Genomic DNA, 21,519 nt, shown 5'->3' with positions numbered 1-21,519 from the left:
CCTCTAGTGCCAATTCATTCTCAATATTTTGCATCAGATGAGTAGCAGCTCAATGTTACACCGCAATTACTTCTAATTGGATCCCTCCATCCCCCACCCCTCCCCCCGTCCCTCCTCACCGTTGATGACCTCCTGCCGCTTGGTCTCCTTCTTGCTGAGGTCTTTGAGGGTGTCTGGGGGGGTGTGTTCTCTCCAGTTGGGCGGGTCCTGCTCCAGCTCCAGGAGGCGAGGGTCCTGTTCCTCCTGCTGGGGGGTGGGGCCAGAGAGGGAAAGACCTGGGAGCACACCCTCGGGCAGTAACACCCCTTCATCAACACTGATAGAAGAAAGGAGGACAGAGGAGTAGGAGAGGGGCAGGTATAAGGGTATGGGGATAAAGGGTATGGGCGATAATATGAAAAGAGTCTAACGCGAAGCTAGAAAACCTGCTTGGGTTGAGAAGCACTTGGATTGGGACATTACGCTATTGGCTGGTTCAAAGTCTACATAATCCACACACAGCACTAACATTACACGTAGTTACAGTTGGTACTGTAGCCCTGACTAAGAAAATAACTCCAGCTCTGACCCTCCTCCTACAGTCAAGCTATGTCACTCAGCATGGATCTCTTCCTGTCTTAATGAAGCTGCTGGGGACACAGTGGAAGAAGCTTCCATTCACTCTCACTAAGCCTTTCTGTCTTAGTTAGACATCAGACAGTCAGTAAAGCAAAGTTAGTTGGGCAGTAATATCAGCCTGTCTATGGGTCTATCAGCCTGTCCATCAGTGACTATAGTCAGTCAGTCTGCCTGTCCATCAGTGACTATAGTCAGTCAGTCTGCCTGTCCATCAGTGACTATAGTCAGTCAGTCTGCCTGTCCATCAGTTACTATAGTCAGTCAGTCAGCCTGTCCATCAGTTACTATAGTCAGTCAGTCTGCCTGTCCATCAGTGACTATAGTCAGTCAGTCAGCCTGTCCATCAGTTACTATAGTCAGTCAGTCAGCCTGTCCATCAGTTACTATAGTCAGTCAGTCTGCCTGTCCATCAGCTACTATAGTCAGTCAGTCTGCCTGTCCATCAGTTACTATAGTCAGTCAGTCTGCCTGTCCATCAGTTACTATAGTCAGTCAGTCTGCCTTTCCATCAGTTACTATAGTCAGTCAGTCAGTCAGTCAGCCTGTCCATCAGTTACTATAGTCAGTCAGTCTGCCTGTCCATCAGTTACTATAGTCAGTCAGTCTGCCTGTCCATCAGTTACTATAGTCAGTCAGTCTGCCTGTCCATCAGTGACTATAGTCAGTCAGTCTGCCTGTCCATCAGTTACTATAGTCAGTCAGTCTGCCTGTCCATAAGTTACTATAGTCAGTCAGTCTGCCTGTCCATCAGTTACTAGTCAGTCAGTTTGCCTGTCCATCAGTGACTATAGTCAGTCAGTCTGCCTGTCCATCAGTTACTAGTCAGTCAGTCTGCCTGTCCATCAGTTACTAGTCAGTCAGTCTGCCTGTCCATCAGTTACTATAGTCAGTCAGTCTGCCTGTCCATCAGTCACTATAGTCAGTCAGTCAGCCTGTCCATCAGTTACTATAGTCAGTCAGTCTGCCTGTCCATCAGTTACTATAGTCAGTCAGTCTGCCTTTCCATCAGTTACTATAGTCAGTCAGCCTGTCCATCAGTTACTATAGTCAGTCAGTCTGCCTGTCCATCAGTGACTATAGTCAGTCAGTCTGCCTGTCCATCAGTTACTATAGTCAGTCAGTCTGCCTGTCCATCAGTTACTATAGTCAGTCAGTCTGCCTGTCCATCAGTTACTAGTCAGTCAGTCTGCCTGTCCATCAGTTACTAGTCAGTCAGTCTGCCTGTCCATCAGTTACTATAGTCAGTCAGTCTGCCTGTCCATCAGTCACTATAGTCAGTCAGTCAGCCTGTCCATCAGTTACTATAGTCAGTCAGTCTGCCTGTCCATCAGTTACTATAGTCAGTCAGTCTGCCTGTCCATTTGTTACTATAGTCAGTCAGTCTGCCTGTCCATCAGTGACTATAGTCAGTCAGTCAGCCTGTCCATCAGTTACTATAGTCAGTCAGTCAGCCTGTCCATCAGTTACTATAGTCAGTCAGTCTGCCTGTCCATCAGCTACTATAGTCAGTCAGACTGCCTGTCCATCAGTTACTATAGTCAGTCAGTCTGCCTTTCCATCAGTTACTATAGTCAGTCAGTCAGTCAGTCAGCCTGTCCATCAGTTACTATAGTCAGTCAGTCAGCCTGTCCATCAGTTACTATAGTCAGTCAGTCTGCCTGTCCATCAGTTACTATAGTCAGTCAGTCTGCCTGTCCATCAGTTACTATAGTCAGTCAGTAACTGATGGACAGGCAGACTGACTGACTATAGTAACTGATGGACAGGCAGACTATAGTCAGTCAGTCTGCCTGTCCATCAGTTACTATAGTCAGTCAGTCTGCCTGTCCATTAGTTACTATAGTCAGTCAGTCTGCCTGTCCATCAGTTACTATAGCCAGTCAGTCTGCCTGTCCATCAGTTACTATAGTCAGTCAGTCTGCCTGTCCATCAGTTACTATAGTCAGTCAGTCAGCCTGTCCATCAGTTACTATAGTCAGTCAGTCAGTCTGTCCATCAGTCACTATAGTCAGTCTGCCTGTCCATCAGTTACTATAGTCAGTCAGTCTGGCTGTCCGCCCATCAGTTAGTAGTCATTCAGTCAGTCTGTCCGTCCATCAGTTAGTATAGTCATTCAGTCAGTCTGTCCGTCCATCAGTTAGTATAGTCATTCAGTCAGTCTGGCTGTCCATCAGTTAGTATAGTCATTCAGTCAGTCTGTCCGTCCATCAGTAAGTACAGTCAATCAGTCAGTTAGCCTGCCTGTCCATCAGTTACTATAGTCAGTCAGTCTGCCTGTCCATCAGTTACTATAGTCAGTCAGTCTGCCTGTCCATCAGTTACTATAGTCAGTCAGTCTGCCTGTCCATCAGTGACTATAGTCAGTCAGTCTGCCTGTCCATCAGTTACTGTAGTCAGTCAGTCAGCCTGTCCATCAGTTACTATAGTCAGTCAGTCAGCCTGTCCATCAGTTACTATAGTCAGTCAGTCAGCCTGTCCATCAGTCACTATAGAGTCAGTCTGCCTGTCCATCAGTTACTATAGTCAGTCAGTCTGGCTGTCCGCCCATCAGTTAGTAGTCATTCAGTCAGTCTGTCCGTCCATCAGTTAGTATAGTCATTCAGTCAGTCTGTCCGTCCATCAGTTAGTATAGTCATTCAGTCAGTCTGGCTGTCCATCAGTTAGTATAGTCATTCAGTCAGTCTGTCCGTCCATCAGTAAGTACAGTCAATCAGTCAGTCAGCCTGCCTGTCCATCAGTTAGTATAGTCAATCAGTCAGTCAGCCTGCCTGTCCATCAGTATAGTCAGTCAGTCAATCAGCCTGCCTGTCCATCAGTTAGTATAGTCAGTCAGTCAGCCTGTCTATCAGTTAGTATAGTCAGTCAGTCAGTCTGCCTGCCTGTCCATCAGTTAGTATAGTCAGTCAGTCAGTCAGTCTGCCTGCCTGTCCATCAGTTAGTATAGTCAGTCAGTCTGCCTGCCTGTACATCAGTTAGTGTAGTCAGTCAGTCAGTCATCTTGTCCATCAGTTAGTATAGTCAGTCAGTCAGCCTGCCTGTCCATTAGTTAGTATAGTCAGTCAGTCTGCTTGTTCATCAGTTAGTATAGTCAGTCAGTCTGGCTGTCCATCCATCAGTTAGTATAGTCAGTCAGTCTGGCTGTCCATCCATCAGTTAGTAGTCATTCAGTCAGTCTGTCCGTCCATCGGTTAGTATAGTCATTCAGTCAGTCTGTCCGTCCATCAGTTAGTATAGTCATTCAATCAGTCTGTTCGTCAATCAGTCAGTCTGGCTGTCCATCAGTTAGTATAGTCATTCAGTCAGTCTGTCCTTCCATCAGTAAGTACAGTCAATCAGTCAGTCAGCCTGCCTGTCCATCAGTTAGTATAGTCAGTCAATCTGCCTGTCCATCAGTTAGTATAGTCAGTCAGTCAGGCTGTCGATCAGTTAGTATAGTCAGTCAGTCAGCCTGTCGATCAGTTAGTATAGTCAGTCAGTCAGTCAGTCTGCCTGCCTGTCCATCAGTTAGTGTAGTCAGTCAGTCAGTCTGCTTGTCCATCAGTTAGCATAGTCAGTCAGTCAGCCTGCCTGTCCATCAGTTAGTATAGTCAGTCAGTCAGTCAGCCTGTCCATCAGTTAGTATAGTCAGTCTGCCTGTCCATCAGTTAGTATAGTCAGTCTGCCTGTCCATCAGTTAGTATAGTCAGTCAGTCAGTCAGCCTGTCCATCAGTTAGTATAGTCAGTCTGCCTGTCCATCAGTTAGTATAGTCAGTCTGCCTGTCCATCAGTTAGTATAGTCAGTCAGTCTGCTTGTCCATCAGTTAGTATAGTCAGTCAGTCAGCCTGCCTGTCCATCAGTTAGTATAGTCAGTCAGTCAGCCTGCCTGTCCATCAGTTAGTATAGTCAGTCAGTCAGTCAGCCTGTCCATCAGTTAGTATAGTCAGTCAGTCAGCCTGTCCATCAGTTAGTATAGTCAGTCTGCCTGACCATCAGTTAGTATAGTCAGTCTGCCAGCCTGACCATCAGTTAGTATAGTCAGTCAATCAGCCTGCCCGTCCATCAGTTAGTATAGTCAGTCAGTCAGCCTGTCCATCAGTTAGTGTAGTCAGTCTGCCTGACCATCAGTTAGTATAGTCAGTCTGCCAGCCTGACCATCAGTTAGTATAGTCAGTCAGTCAGCCTGTACAGTCAGTCAGTCAGCCTGCCCGTCCATCAGTTAGTATAGTCAGTCAGTTAGCCTGTACATCAGTTAGTATAGTCAGTCAGTCTGCTTGAAAATCAGTTAGTATAGTCAGTCTGCCTGCCTGCCCATCAGTTAGTATAGTCAGTCTGCCTGCCTGTCCATCAGTTAGTATAGTCAGTCTGCCTGCTTGTCCATCAGTTAGTATAGTCAGTCAGTCAGTCAGTCCATCAGTGACTCTGTCCATCTGTGGCTGTGCTCCTCTCTCCCCCCCTTTGAGAGAAGGGGGGGGGGGTCTGCCTTACGAGGGGTGGGGAGAGGTCGGGGAGGAGTGTGCTGCCGTGGCGGCGGCTTGCAGGTCCACGTCGCTACGGGAACGCGACTGTTTGGCCCGGGAGGAGCCACGGCGACGGGAGGAATGTCTGTCCACACGAGCACTCTCACTGCGTCCCACACGCCTGGGGAGGGAGGGAGGGGAGGGAGGAGGAGAGTACATCGAGGAAAGGGAGAGAGGAGAGCGAGAGGAGAGCCAGTGGGTGGGAAAAATACAAGGAGGATGGTAGTAGGGGAGGCAGGGGAGGAAGTAGAGAGACAGACAGAGTGAGGAGTACAGGAACCACAAGAAAATGGTCCAAAAGACCAAACCAAAAAGTACAGAGTGGAACAACAAAGACAGGGGAGATATTAGGATAAAGTGGATCCAAGCAGGAGAACCATTACAGATGAAGTCAATGTGATGTCAAAGGAATGTAGAGGATCAAAAGAAAAGCACACAAGAGATGTGACAGAGAATGGATGGTTAGACTCAGGAGCATAGAGACACTCCACACAGTCCTGGGTTACTGCTTAATGACTAGCCCTATTAGAAACACATTGGAAGCAGAGACACTCCACACAGTCCTGGGTTACTGCTTAATGACTAGCCCTATTAGAAACACATTGGAAGCAGAGACACTCCACACAGTCCTGGGTTACTGCTTAATGACTAGCCCTATTAGAAACACATTGGAAGCAGAGACACTCCACACAGTCCTGGGTTACTGCTTAATGACTAGCCCTATTAGAAACACATTGGAAGCAGAGACACTCCACACAGTCCTGTGTTACTGCTTAATGACTAGCCCTATTAGAAACACATTGGAAGCAGAGACACTCCACACAGTCTTGGGTTACTGCTTAATGACTAGCCCTATTAGAAACACATTGGAAGCAGAGACACTCCACACAGTCCTGGGTTACTGCTTAATGACTAGCCCTATTAGAAACACATTGGAAGCAGAGACACTCCACACAGTCCTGGGTCACTGCTTAATGACTAGCCCTATTAGAAACACATTGGAAGCCCATCTACCTCAAGACTATTAGTTAAGAAAGCGGTCCTTAGTAACATCTCAGTGTGTCTGTGTACCAAGGCCTTTCAATTACGCAGTGTTAAATGGCAATCAATTGGGCTTATCAGCTTTCCAATCTCACACACACACACAAAGACTATTACTCTCTAACATCACAGCCCGTCACTTCAAGCTACAGGATAAACAATACTTAGCCATGCAGTGAGAGTGTGTATGTGTGTGTGTGTGTGTGTGTGTGTGTGTGTGTGTGTGTGTGTGTGTGTGTGTGTGTGTACACAGTAATGCAGGATGGACTGTGTGTTATCAATATGAGGCCCAGTGCGTGTCCGTATCCCTGTCGCAGAGAAGTAGAAACCCACCTTGTCTTGCGTCTGTAAAAACACGGGACAGGACAGTTACATAACCACCACAACCATTCAACAGTAACACACCCCCTTTCTACAAACCTCCAACTCTCCCCATCAACCGCTGCAGCACACGGACAGAGCCTAGCAGCACTGAACGCACTGTAAAACCACAGAAAGCAAAGCACGCCCACAAACACAAGACGTCTGCTGTCCTGAACATGGTACCACATGAAGCCCTGTGAAGACTGGACAACAGAACATAGCGGAATCCTATAGAACCACACATACTGATGCCTTCTGCAAGCAACAGACATGAAAGCGAACCAGACCTCACTGCTTGACCTACAGTAGGACTGGGATAAAGCCGACAACAGACAAATCTAAAGCTGGACCGCACAACTGAAGCACAGTAAAAGCCAACTTAATGAACTTAAGCCTGTAGAGATACAATGCTCTACAAACCAAATATAGCACAATGAATGCCCAAATCAGACAGACGCACAACCCCAGACAACATAACGTTATACCAGCTTTACCCAGCTCTGGTACTTGAGTCTAGCCTGCAGACACACAGACAAGATGACACACTACATACAGTACAATGTCAACTATTATACACTTAACTTGATCTGAACAACTGAGCAGAGTCAGCATCACACAAACAAGGAGACAGCAGTGGTGCTTTGGAAGAGGAGCAAACAAACATGAAAAATGGACACACAGAGAGAAAGAACGTGGAGAACAGGTAAACAAAACAAAAGATTTGTGGTAGAGGAGAAGGGAGGAGGAGGGGTTGGGGGCTGGAGGGGAAGACCAGGTCCCTGTAGCCCCAGTAAGGGTCCATTTCCAAATGCTGGGTGGGTCTTAGTGATGTTCACTACATGGAGCTGCTCTGGCAGGGCAGGGTTAAGGTGTGGTAGGTAGGCTAGGCAGCACAGTACACAGCAGGGACGGACGGAGACACTGAGGGAGTTTTACCACGCTTCCTCAGCCTTAGCATAGCCACTGACCCCTAACCTTTTAAAAGTGTTTGACTATGTTCAACTCTACCTAAAGGTGTTGGGTCTATGTTGGTCTTTGGTTTTATACATCTCATCTACTCCACCCCCCCCCCCCCCTTCTCTTTACCTCTCTCTTTCTCTATTTATCCCTTTCCCTTACTACCTCTCTCTCTCTCACCTGTCTTTGTCCAGGTTTTCCTCCAGGGGGGGTTCATTGGGTGAGGGGGGCTCCCATATAGCCAGCCCCCCTGCCATCCCCGCGGGGGACACCTCGCCCCCCTCCGCCACCAACTGGGGGTCCGAACGACTGCTGAACAGACCTGGGAGAGGGAAAAAAAGCACACATCAGATTCACCTCACTGAACACACCTTAAGTTAGGTTGGGTGTTGCTATGCTACCATGTAGCCGTCCAATCAGCCTTACCTATCTCGCTGTGGGAGAAGTCTGGGCTGGAGGTCACACTGATGTGAACCCCTGAGCACTCGCTGACCTCCAAACCCTGATGGGGGGAGGATCCTGTGGAAACAGACTTCCTGCTTAATGCTGGAGGGGCAGCATCAGGGGCGGAGGAGCCTCGAGAGGGGGCGAGGCCGCTGGAAACCTTACGCTCCTGATTCACCTTCTCTTTATCCACTGAGAGAGAGAGAGAGCGAGAGAGAGAGAGAGAGAGCGAGAGAGAGAGAGAGAGCGAGAGAGAGAGAGAGAGAGAGAGAGAGAGCGAGAGCGAGAGCGAGAGAGAGAGGTAGAGAAATAGATGGTAAAAGGGATGACATTGAGAGAAAAAAATAGTTAAAACAGTCAGTCATTTCCATGAGAGACCATGAGAGAAAGAAACAGACAGAGACAGACAGGATGATTATAGGGCAGTCAATCAATCTGTGGTGAGAGAGGAGGGTTAATCATTCTCAGGGTGGGGACAGTTTTGTGCCTATGTTCACAACCCTACGACAGACTGACCGTGTGTGTGTGTGTGTGTGTGTGTGTGTGAGAGAGAGAGAGAGAGAGAGAGAGAGAGAGCTGGGCGAGATGGACAAAAATCCATGTTGTGTTAAATTGACCAAGTTTTTCAATAATGATAAATCAGCAATAAATCATGTTTTGGGGGAGGTGCTAGAGCTGGGCGAGATGGACAAAGTGTGATAATGTGATGAATGTAACTATTTTGCTCAATAACAATAAATAGCCTACAACAACAAAACTGAACGTTTTAAAGGGACAGTTAGGCTACTTTACATTAGTGGGAGGGCTTTTGACCATTTAGTTCCAGTGCCAAGTAAGTTAACTGAGATAGCAGTGGGAACTCAAAACACTTAGCTAGTGATGTTGTTGCTATATAGACATGTAGGCTAATTGATTAATCTATCAGTAAATGTAGGCTAATTTATTAATCTATCTAGGCTAACATCCTACAACAACTTTCCAGCACTAGACCTAGGCTACTTGATGAACAACAAGAGCTCACGGTTTTACCAATTTAACGTCAGATTCTGACGGTTATCCGCGTTTCTCCAAACATCAAATTTCAAAGTTGCACCAAACGTCAAATTTCTGAAGGAATCAACATAACGCATAGGCTATTACCGTTGACCAAACAACGGTTTTAGAACAATCTACAGGAACATTGTATAGCAAAATCACAGATTTTCATTTTTTTCGCCCAAGCTCTAGCGTGTGTGTGTGTATGTGGTTAGTCCATCTATTAAAACACCAATGATTACACCTAGACGCAAAACAGCAAGTCAACAAATCAAAAACTTGCCATTCCCCTCGGCCCCTTCCGGGTTTGATTTGATACATGCAAACATGCATTGGGGTTGATTAGTAAGGACTAAACCATTCTAGAGATAAAGGGGTGGGGAAGAGGAGATGAAAGAGCCAGACGGTGGTACCTTCAGCCTCCACTTTAGGAAGTTTGACCTCAGCTGAAAGAAGAACACAGGGCAAGACAACGGGTTCTTTTTAATTCTACAAAGACTGTCTTATACAGGCACTACGGTCATTCTGGTAGACCCACTTTTAGATGGCGATCGATAATCAAACACCTGACATAGCTTATACTATATGTCCTCCATTCTGTTTCTCTGTACCTTCAGTATGCAGTATGCATTTAGTAGTGTATGCAGTGTGTATTTAGTAGTGCATACAGTATGTATTTAGTAGTGTATGCAGTGTGTATTTAGTAGTGCATACAGTATGTATTTAGTAGTGTATGCAGTGTGTATTTAGTAGTGCATACAGTATGTATTTACTGTAAATATTTTTGTGTTGTTTTTTAACTACTTAAGGAAGACAAACAAATTTCTCCTTGGGTATTGATGAAGTAGAATCTCATGTCATATTATGACACTACTGGTACGTACTGCTGCCAGCAATCCAGCCACCGGCGGCGCTGAGGATGTTGGGAAAACCCCCCTTCGGTTTAGATTTAGTGGACTCCTCACTCTTCTTATTCTGAGAGGGAGATGGAGGAAGAGAGACAAAGAGAGAGCGCATTATGACAAGTACAGTCTTATAATACTGGATAGGTTGGTGTGTGGTATGGACTGTGGACTCCAGACAGAGAGACAGAGAGGCAGAGAGACAGAGAGACAGAGAGACAGAGAGACAGACATACAGACATACTCACCTTCCCAAGGGGTCTCCTGAAGAACCCTCTGGACTTCTTACTGTCAGCTACCCTGGACTTCACTCCTAGGTGCTTCATGTAGAAGGCCACTGCTGCAAAGATCGACGAACTGGAGGACGAGAGAGAGAGGGAGGGAGAGCGAGATCTCTGTAAAGTTAGTGGTGATGAAAGTACATGCTGTATAAATGCATATATATTGGCATTACAATAGAAACAGTAATGATACACTATTATAGAGGGTGCTAAAGCATGAGCTGTAAATAAAAAGAATAGGAGTGAAAGAGAGGGAGAGTAGGGGTGGGGTTGAGATGAGAAAAGGGGTGGGGTTGAGATGAGAAAAGGGGTGGGGTTGAGATGAGAAAAGGGGTGGGGCTGAGATGAGAAAGGGGTGGGGTTGAAATTAGAAAAGGGGTGGGGTTGAGATGAGAAAAGGGGTGGGGCTGAGATGAGAAAGGGGTGGGGTTGAGATGAGAAAAGGGGTGGGGCTGAGATGAGAAAGGGGTGGGGTTGAAATTAGAAAAGGGGTGGGGTTGAGATGAGAAAAGGGGTGGGGCTGAGATGAGAAAGGGGTGGGGTTGAAATTAGAAAAGGGGTGGGGTTGAGATGAGAAAGGGGTGGGGTTGAAATGAGAAAAGGGGTGGGGTTGAGATGAGAAAAGGGGTGGGGTTGAGATGAGAAAGGGGTGGGGTTGAAATGAGAAACGGGGTGGGGTTGAGATGAGAAACGGGGTGGGGTTGAGATGAGAAACAGGGTGGGGTTGAGATGAGAAACTGGGTGGGGTTGAGATGAGAAAAGGGGTTGAGATGAGAAAAGGGGTTGAGATGAGAAAAGGGGTTGAGATGAGAAAAGGGGTGGGGTTGAGATGAGAAAAGGGGTGGGGTTGAGATGAGAAAAGGGGTGGGGTTGGAATATGAGAAAGGCTGGGGTGATGCTGGGTGGAGAGTTGGTAGTTTACTAGAGATGAAAGGAGGAGTAGAAAGAGGAGCTTGAGAGGGAAAATGCAAGAGCTTTTCAAACTGAGGCCATAAGACCACAAACCAAGTCAGTCTACATCAGCTACAGAATGCCATTTATGGCAAAGTAATGCAACTATAGTACTGCGGTCTGCACAACGTACGATAACAGTCCTGCAGTCTGCGCAACGTACAGGACCGCAGTCTGCGCAACGTACAGGACTGCAGTCTGCGCAACATACAGGACTGCAGTCTGCGCAACGTACAACTACCGTCCTGAAGTCTGCACAACGTACAATAACAGTCCTGAAGTCTGCACAACGTACAATAACAGTCCTGAAGTCTGCACAACGTTCACCTACAGTCCTGAAGTCTGCACAACGTATAACAACAGTCTTGAAGTCTGCACAACGTACAATAACAGTACTGAAGTCTGCACAACGTACAATAACAGTCCTGAAGTCTGCACAACGTTCACCTACAGTCCTGAAGTCTGCACAGCGTATAACAACAGTCCTGAAGTCTGCACAACGTACAATAACAGTCCTGAAGTCTGCACAACGTACAATAACAGTACTGAAGTCTGCACAACGTACAATAACAGTCCTGAAGTCTGCACAACATACAATAACAGTACTGAAGTCTGCACAACGTACAATAACAGTCCTGAAGTCTGCACAACGTACAATAACAGTACTGAAGTCTGCACAACGTACAATAACAGTCCTGAAGTCTGCACAACGTTCACCTACAGTCCTGAAGTCTGCACAACGTTCACCTACCATACTGAAGTCTGCACAACATACAATAACAGTACTGAAGTCTGCACAACGTTCACCTACAGTCCTGAAGTCTGCACAACGTACAATAACAGTCCTGAAGTCTGCACAACGTTCACCTACCATACTGAAGTCTGCACAACGTACAATAACAGTCCTGAAGTCTGCACAACGTTCACCTACCATACTGAAGTCTGCAAAACGTACAATAACAGTACTGAAGTCTGCACAACGTACAATAACAGTCCTGAAGTCTGCACAACGTTCACCTGCCATACTGAAGTCTGCACAACATACAATAACAGTACTGAAGTCTGCACAACGTTCACCTACAGTCCTGAAGTCTGCACAACGTACAATAACAGTCCTGAAGTCTGCACAACGTTCACCTACCATACTGAAGTCTGCACAACGTACAATAACAGTCCTGAAGTCTGCACAACGTTCACCTACCATACTGAAGTCTGCACAACATACAATAACAGTACTGAAGTCTGCACAACGTACAATAACAGTCCTGAAGTCTGCACAACGTACAATAACAGTCCTGAAGTCTGCACAACGTACAATAACAGTCCTTGCAGTCTGCACAACGTACAATAACAGTCCTTGCAGTCTGCACAACGTACAATAACAGTACTGAAGTCTGCACAACGTACAATAACAGTACTGAAGTCTGCACAACGTACAATAACAGTACTGAAGTCTGCACAACGTACAATAACAGTACTGAAGTCTGCACAACGTACAATAACAGTCCTGAAGTCTGCACAACGTTCACCTACCATACTGAAGTCTGCACAACATACAATAACAGTACTGAAGTCTGCACAATGTTCACCTACAGTCCTGAAGTCTGCACAACGTACAATAACAGTCCTGAAGTCTGCACAACGTACAATAACAGTCCTAAAGTCTGCACAACGTTCACCTACAGTCCTGAAGTCTGCACATCGTACTATAACAGTACTGAAGTCTGCACAACGTTCACCTACAGTACTGAAGTCTGCACAAAGTACAATAACAGTACTGAAGTCTGTACAACGTACAATAACAGTACTGAAGTCTGCACAACGTACAATAACAGTCCTGAAGTCTGCACAACGTACAATAACAGTACTGAAGTCTGCACAATGTACAATAACAGTACTGAAGTCTGCACAACGTACAATAACAGTACTGAAGTCTGCACAACGTACAATAACAGTACTGAAGTCTGCACAACGTTCACCTACAGTACTGAAGTCTGCACAAAGTACAATAACAGTACTGAAGTCTGCACAACGTACAATAACAGTACTGAAGTCTGCACAAAATACAATAACAGTCCTGAAGTCTGCACAACGTACAATAACAGTCCTGAAGTCTGCACAACGCACAATAACAGTACTGAAGTCTGCACAACGTACAATAACAGTACTGAAGTCTGCACAACGTACAATAACAGTACTGAAGTCTGCACAACATACAATAACAGTACTGAAGTCTTCACAACGTTCACCTACAGTACTGAAGTCTGCACAACGTTCACCTACAGTCCTGAAGTCTGCACAACGTTCACCTACAGTACTGAAGTCTGCACAACGTTCACCTACAGTCCTGAAGTCTGCACAACGTTCACCTACAGTCCTGAAGTCTGCACAACGTTTACCTACAGTCCTGAAGTCTGCACAACGTACAATAACAGTACTGAAGTCTGCACAAAGTACAATAACAGTACTGAAGTCTGTACAACGTACAATAACAGTCCTTGCAGTCTGCACAACGTACAATAACAGTCCTTGCAGTCTGCACAACGTACAATAACAGTACTGAAGTCTGCACAACGTACAATAACAGTACTGAAGTCTGCACAACGTACAATAACAGTACTGAAGTCTGCACAACGTACAATAACAGTACTGAAGTCTGCACAACGTACAATAACAGTCCTGAAGTCTGCACAACGTTCACCTACCATACTGAAGTCTGCACAACATACAATAACAGTACTGAAGTCTGCACAATGTTCACCTACAGTCCTGAAGTCTGCACAACGTACAATAACAGTCCTGAAGTCTGCACAACGTACAATAACAGTCCTAAAGTCTGCACAACGTTCACCTACAGTCCTGAAGTCTGCACATCGTACTATAACAGTACTGAAGTCTGCACAACGTTCACCTACAGTACTGAAGTCTGCACAAAGTACAATAACAGTACTGAAGTCTGTACAACGTACAATAACAGTACTGAAGTCTGCACAACGTACAATAACAGTCCTGAAGTCTGCACAACGTACAATAACAGTACTGAAGTCTGCACAATGTACAATAACAGTACTGAAGTCTGCACAACGTACAATAACAGTACTGAAGTCTGCACAACGTACAATAACAGTACTGAAGTCTGCACAACGTTCACCTACAGTACTGAAGTCTGCACAAAGTACAATAACAGTACTGAAGTCTGCACAACGTACAATAACAGTACTGAAGTCTGCACAAAATACAATAACAGTCCTGAAGTCTGCACAACGTACAATAACAGTCCTGAAGTCTGCACAACGCACAATAACAGTACTGAAGTCTGCACAACGTACAATAACAGTACTGAAGTCTGCACAACGTACAATAACAGTACTGAAGTCTGCACAACATACAATAACAGTACTGAAGTCTTCACAACGTTCACCTACAGTACTGAAGTCTGCACAACGTTCACCTACAGTCCTGAAGTCTGCACATCGTACTATAACAGTACTGAAGTCTGCACAACGTTCACCTACAGTACTGAAGTCTGCACAAAGTACAATAACAGTACTGAAGTCTGTACAACGTACAATAACAGTACTGAAGTCTGCACAACGTACAATAACAGTCCTGAAGTCTGCACAACGTACAATAACAGTACTGAAGTCTGCACAATGTACAATAACAGTACTGAAGTCTGCACAACGTACAATAACAGTACTGAAGTCTGCACAACGTACCATAACAGTACTGAAGTCTGCACAACGTTCACCTACAGTACTGAAGTCTGCACAACGTACAATAACAGTACTGAAGTCTGCACAACGTACAATAACAGTACTGAAGTCTGCACAACGTACAATAACAGTCCTGAAGTCTGCACAACGTTCACCTACCATACTGAAGTCTGCAAAACATACAATAACAGTACTGAAGTCTGCACAATGTTCACCTACAGTCCTGAAGTCTGCACAACGTACAATAACAGTCCTGAAGTCTGCACAACGTACAATAACAGTCCTAAAGTCTGCACAACGTTCACCTACAGTCCTGAAGTCTGCACATCGTACTATAACAGTACTGAAGTCTGCACAACGTTCACCTACAGTACTGAAGTCTGCACAAAGTACAATAACAGTACTGAAGTCTGTACAACGTACAATAACAGTACTGAAGTCTGCACAACGTACAATAACAGTCCTGAAGTCTGCACAACGTACAATAACAGTACTGAAGTCTGCACAATGTACAATAACAGTACTGAAGTCTGCACAACGTACAATAACAGTACTGAAGTCTGCACAACGTACAATAACAGTACTGAAGTCTGCACAACGTTCACCTACAGTACTGAAGTCTGCACAAAGTACAATAACAGTACTGAAGTCTGCACAACGTACAATAACAGTACTGAAGTCTGCACAAAATACAATAACAGTCCTGAAGTCTGCACAACGTACAATAACAGTCATGAAGTCTGCACAACGCACAATAACAGTACTGAAGTCTGCACAACGTACAATAACAGTACTGAAGTCTGCACAACGTACAATAACAGTACTGAAGTCTGCACAACATACAATAACAGTACTGAAGTCTTCACAACGTTCACCTACAGTACTGAAGTCTGCACAACGTTCACATACAGTCCTGAAGTCTGCACAACGTTCACCTACAGTACTGAAGTCTGCACAACGTTCACCTACAGTCCTGAAGTCTGCACAACGTTCACCTACAGTCCTGAAGTCTGCACAACGTTTACCTACAGTCCTGAAGTCTGCACAACGTACAATAACAGTACTGAAGTCTGCACAAAGTACAATAACAGTACTGAAGTCTGTACAACGTACAATAACAGTCCTTGCAGTCTGCACAACGTACAATAACAGTCCTTGCAGTCTGCACAACGTACAATAACAGTACTGAAGTCTGCACAACGTACAATAACAGTACTGAAGTCTGCACAACGTACAATAACAGTACTGAAGTCTGCACAACGTACAATAACAGTACTGAAGTCTGCACAACGTACAATAACAGTCCTGAAGTCTGCACAACGTTCACCTACCATACTGAAGTCTGCACAACATACAATAACAGTACTGAAGTCTGCACAATGTTCACCTACAGTCCTGAAGTCTGCACAACGTACAATAACAGTCCTGAAGTCTGCACAACGTACAATAACAGTCCTAAAGTCTGCACAACGTTCACCTACAGTCCTGAAGTCTGCACATCGTACTATAACAGTACTGAAGTCTGCACAACGTTCACCTACAGTACTGAAGTCTGCACAAAGTACAATAACAGTACTGAAGTCTGTACAACGTACAATAACAGTACTGAAGTCTGCACAACGTACAATAACAGTCCTGAAGTCTGCACAACGTACAATAACAGTACTGAAGTCTGCACAATGTACAATAACAGTACTGAAGTCTGCACAACGTACAATAACAGTACTGAAGTCTGCACAACGTACAATAACAGTACTGAAGTCTGCACAACGTTCACCTACAGTACTGAAGTCTGCACAAAGTACAATAACAGTACTGAAGTCTGCACAACGTACAATAACAGTACTGAAGTCTGCACAAAATACAATAACAGTCCTGAAGTCTGCACAACGTACAATAACAGTCCTGAAGTCTGCACAACGCACAATAACAGTACTGAAGTCTGCACAACGTACAATAACAGTACTGAAGTCTGTACAACGTACAATAACAGTACTGAAGTCTGCACAACATACAATAACAGTACTGAAGTCTTCACAACGTTCACCTACAGTACTGAAGTCTGCACAACGTTCACCTACAGTCCTGAAGTCTGCACAACGTTCACCTACAGTACTGAAGTCTGCACAACGTTCACCTACAGTCCTGAAGTCTGCACAACGTTCACCTACAGTCCTGAAGTCTGCACAACGTTTACCTACAGTCCTGAAGTCTGCACAACGTACAATAACAGTACTGAAGTCTGCACAAAGTACAATAACAGTACTGAAGTCTGTACAACGTACAATAACAGTCCTTGCAGTCTGCACAACGTACAATAACAGTCCTTGCAGTCTGCACAACGTACAATAACAGTACTGAAGTCTGCACAACGTACAATAACAGTACTGAAGTCTGCACAACGTACAATAACATTACTGAAGTCTGCACAACGTACAATAACAGTACTGAAGTCTGCACAACGTACAATAACAGTCCTGAAGTCTGCACAACGTTCACCTACCATACTGAAGTCTGCACAACATACAATAACAGTACTGAAGTCTGCACAATGTTCACCTACAGTCCTGAAGTCTGCACAACGTACAATAACAGTCCTGAAGTCTGCACAACGTACAATAACAGTCCTAAAGTCTGCACAACGTTCACCTACAGTCCTGAAGTCTGCACATCGTACTATAACAGTACTGAAGTCTGCACAACGTTCACCTACAGTACTGAAGTCTGCACAAAGTACAATAACAGTACTGAAGTCTGTACAACGTACAATAACAGTACTGAAGTCTGCACAACGTACAATAACAGTCCTGAAGTCTGCACAACGTACAATAACAGTACTGAAGTCTGCACAATGTACAATAACAGTACTGAAGTCTGCACAACGTACAATAACAGTACTGAAGTCTGCACAACGTACAATAACAGTACTGAAGTCTGCACAACGTTCACCTACAGTACTGAAGTCTGCACAAAGTACAATAACAGTACTGAAGTCTGCACAACGTACAATAACAGTACTGAAGTCTGCACAACGTACAATAACAGTCCTGAAGTCTGCACAACGTACAATAACAGTCCTGAAGTCTGCACAACGTACAATAACAGTACTGAAGTCTTCACAACGTTCACCTACAGTACTGAAGTCTGCACAACGTTCACCTACAGTCCTGAAGTCTGCACAACATTCACCTACAGTACTGAAGTCTGCACAACGTTCACCTACAGTCCTGAAGTCTGCACAACGTTCACGTACAGTCCTGAAGTCTGCACAACGTTTACCTACAGTCCTGAAGTCTGCACAACGCACAATAACAGTACTGAAGTCTGCACAAAGTACAATAACAGTACTGAAGTCTGTACAACGTACAATAACAGTACTGAAGTCTGCACAACGTACAATAACAGTACTGAAGTCTGCACAACGTACAATAACAGTACTGAAGTCTGCACAACGTTCACCTACAGTACTGAAGTCTGCACAAAGTACAATAACAGTACTGAAGTCTGCACAACGTACAATAACAGTACTGAAGTCTGCACAACGTACAATAACAGTCCTGAAGTCTGCACAACGTACAATAACAGTCCTGAAGTCTGCACAACGTACAATAACAGTACTGAAGTCTGCACAACGTACAATAACAGTACTGAAGTCTGCACAACGTACAATAACAGTACTGAAGTCTGCACAACGTACAATAACAGTACTGAAGTCTTCACTACGTTCACCTACAGTACTGAAGTCTGCACAACGTTCACCTACAGTCCTGAAGTCTGCACAACGTTCACCTACAGTACTGAAGTCTGCACAACGTTCACCTACAGTACTGAAGTCTGCACAACGTTCACCTACAGTCCTGAAGTCTGCACAACGTTTACCTACAGTCCTGAAGTCTGCACAACGCACACCTACAGTCCTGAAGTCTGCACAACGTTCACCTACAGTCCTGAAGTCTGCACAACGTTTACCTACAGTCCTGAAGTCTGCACAACGCACACCTACAGTCCTGAAGTCTGCACAACGTACAATAACAGTCCTGAAGTCTGCACAACGTTCACCTACAGTCCTGAAGTCTGCACAACGTTTACCTACAGTCCTGAAGTCTGCACAACGTACAATAACAGTACTGAAGTCTGCACAACGTTCACCTACAGTACTGAAGTCTGCACAACGTTCACCTACAGTCCTGAAGTCTGCACAACGTTCACCTACAGTACTGAAGTCTGCACAACGTTCACCTACAGTCCTGAAGTCTGCACAACGTTCACCTACAGTACTGAAGTCTGCACAACGTTCACCTACAGTCCTGAAGTCTGCACAACGTTCACCTACAGTCCTGAAGTCTGCACAAAGTACAACTATAGAGTAAAACAAACTAATTGAGGAGGAAGGTAAAATAAATATAAGGCATGTATGTATGGACTTTAAATGATCAATGAATCTAAGCAGGGAGCTGGACAAAGCATGTCTAGCATGCATTCGCACATTGACGGAAGTGGTTCAGACACACAGCACCGTGAAACACAGAACTCACCATTTCTCCTCGTCTGCGACGATGGAGGGACTGAAAGAGAGGAGATGAATAGATATTAAAGAGAGAGAGAGAGAAAGATAAGTGCAGACATTGCCAAGTCTGTAGACTTACCGGTGGAGTCGATTAAGTGGCATTTTCCCTCGCTCTTTCTCGACTGATTCTTAACTCTGTTTTGGGACGGTGGAATCTGAAGCGGCTAAGCTTCTCCTGATCCAACTCAAATCTGACTGCAGTGATATTGTGTTCAGAGCAGAGGCTACTGAACATATTCTGATCTTTCCAACAAAAAAAGGGAAAAAATAAAACAAAGTCTAAAACAATGAGAGATGCATTAAAAGCTGCACCCAAAACAATGCACAAGAAACTATTGACAATTGTTTTTCAACTAAAACACTGCAAAAATCGAATCTGTACAAATCTATCCAATCTGCTTTTATGCACAAGGCCAGGTATTAGCTGTCTAACTATCTGCAAAAGATAAGTGTGAAGTCAAGGCACAGCTGCTCTCTGGGAGTTGTCTGCAGGGTGGGCTGGAAAATCTAACAATGCTCCAGGACACCGGAAATGGCTATTTAACTGTGTTTTAGTCTGATGCAACAAGCAGGCAAGAATATGGAAATTAGATCTTACTGTTATTCTTTTCTATTAACATAAAGGGAGGGGTTTCCCCAGGATTCCCAAAGCCAATCAGGACGCCAAGCCCATCCCTCCATTCCACTGACTGACCAATGGGAAACAGAGGAGGTGAGATCACCATGTTGTGGCGGAGAGAGGGGGAGAGACGGGGGAGCATGCTGAACGAGGGCGAGTGTGGGATTGTGGAGGAGAGCAGAGGATTGTGTAAGTGAATCTAAATGGGCTCTTTTGTAGTTAGGAGACAGAAAAAGGGACTTATGCATTGGGCATATCCCCTTTGTTGGGCTCTCTCTTATAGTCACTCTTTCATCCTCTCTCTTCACACTGCAGGTTAAAGAGCTTGTCGCCTGCTCTCCTCCTCACTTGTTCCAGTGTTAATTAATTGTGTCTGGCCACTGGGTCAGAGGTAGATGAACGGACTAGACTGCCCCTACTCTCCCTCCCTCCCCCTATCCATCCTCCCCCTCCCTCCGGTTGGCAGCATGCCAGGGGAGAGCCTTCTTGCCAACGTGGCACTGCTGACTCTCTCCTTCTCCCTCTGCTTCCTCTCCTCCACCTCCATTTCACCCCATCTGTTCCAATCACTGTTGTCCCTCTTTCTTTTCTCCCCAAATCCCTCTCTCTCCTCCATGTCTTTAATCATCCATCTACCCCCCTAGTGGTCCCTGTGTGTTGAACTGGTTGTGTCAATGTGTGTATTTCTGCACCATATTCTAGAAATGTCCGCTGAGGGACTGGAACTGTGATGTCTAGAGGCCCGTGATGTCATGATGATACTACACAGTATTTAATTGAATTCAAATGAAACTTGCCCCCAAACGAAGCCATGGGAGGTTTAACTTAGCTAATTTGACTGTACCTTTATCTATGAAGTTACATAAAAGCTATACGTTATGTAGTACTGCATTATGACAGTCAATAATCCAACACAGCCGTCTACTCACTGGATCTCAGACATTTTGTCCAGCAGGGTCTCTGCCACGGCCTTCTCCTTCATCTCCATGGGGATACGATCGGTGGGGTAGTGAGACTCCACCTCCAGCAGCTCTGCCGCGTTAGGGGTCATACCCATCATCCTCTTCTGCCTGGGAGGGAGGCACAGCAGGAAGTATCCCTTTAAGTATTTACATCTCACACTGTATAACTGTCATCAGTCTGACATTATCGCTAAGGGCTAGTTGGTACACATGTGTGTATGGGGAGCAACAAGAGAGTTTGGGTTTAGGGCAGAGACTATTTTAACCCAATGTTATCACTGGTGAGTCAATAAGTGCTGTTTCACTGGTTCCATAGATATGGGTGATTTTGACCAGGTCACTGCTGGTTCTATGGATGTGGGTGTGTCACCTAAAGTCTTCCAGCTGTCGCAGCACCTCTGGGGCCTGAGCCAACTGGACATCCTGGACAAACTTCTTCTGCTGCTCCTCACTGAGCAGGTCTGGTCTGGTACGGTCTGAGACAGAGAGATTACATACACACCATGCTTTATCCAGATAATGCTGAGTAGACCAGTGGTGGAATAGCAGTATGACGGCTGCATTA

The 21,519-nt window shown here is 45.2% G+C and overlaps 1 protein-coding gene across 3 annotated transcripts in view; it reads right to left on the bottom strand.

Moving 5' to 3' along the window:
* Positions 1-21,519, bottom strand: part of LOC139389834 (rho guanine nucleotide exchange factor 1-like) — a 58,789-nt gene that overhangs the window by 11,903 nt on the left and 25,367 nt on the right. Inside the window, exons 6-16 of one of the 3 annotated variants that reach the window (XM_071136809.1) lie at positions 21,325-21,430; positions 20,922-21,062; positions 19,342-19,371; positions 10,107-10,215; positions 9,841-9,931; positions 9,370-9,402; positions 7,904-8,113; positions 7,658-7,799; positions 6,491-6,502; positions 5,085-5,237; positions 120-316 (exon numbers count right to left, since the gene is read on the bottom strand). In XM_071136809.1, coding sequence (XP_070992910.1) covers positions 120-316; positions 5,085-5,237; positions 6,491-6,502; positions 7,658-7,799; positions 7,904-8,113; positions 9,370-9,402; positions 9,841-9,931; positions 10,107-10,215; positions 19,342-19,371; positions 20,922-21,062; positions 21,325-21,430 — 1,224 coding nt within the window. The remainder of the gene's footprint in view (positions 1-119; positions 317-5,084; positions 5,238-6,490; positions 6,503-7,657; positions 7,800-7,903; positions 8,114-9,369; positions 9,403-9,840; positions 9,932-10,106; positions 10,216-19,341; positions 19,372-20,921; positions 21,063-21,324; positions 21,431-21,519) is intronic. The other 2 variants (XM_071136816.1, XM_071136824.1) reach the window with 2 other exon arrangements.

This window comes from Oncorhynchus clarkii, chromosome 3 (assembly GCF_045791955.1).
Source record: "Oncorhynchus clarkii lewisi isolate Uvic-CL-2024 chromosome 3, UVic_Ocla_1.0, whole genome shotgun sequence".
NCBI classification, from domain to species: Eukaryota; Metazoa; Chordata; class Actinopteri; order Salmoniformes; family Salmonidae; genus Oncorhynchus; species Oncorhynchus clarkii.
The sequence above is the reverse complement of the archived record's forward strand: the minus strand, read 5'-3'. Positions and strand labels throughout refer to the sequence as shown.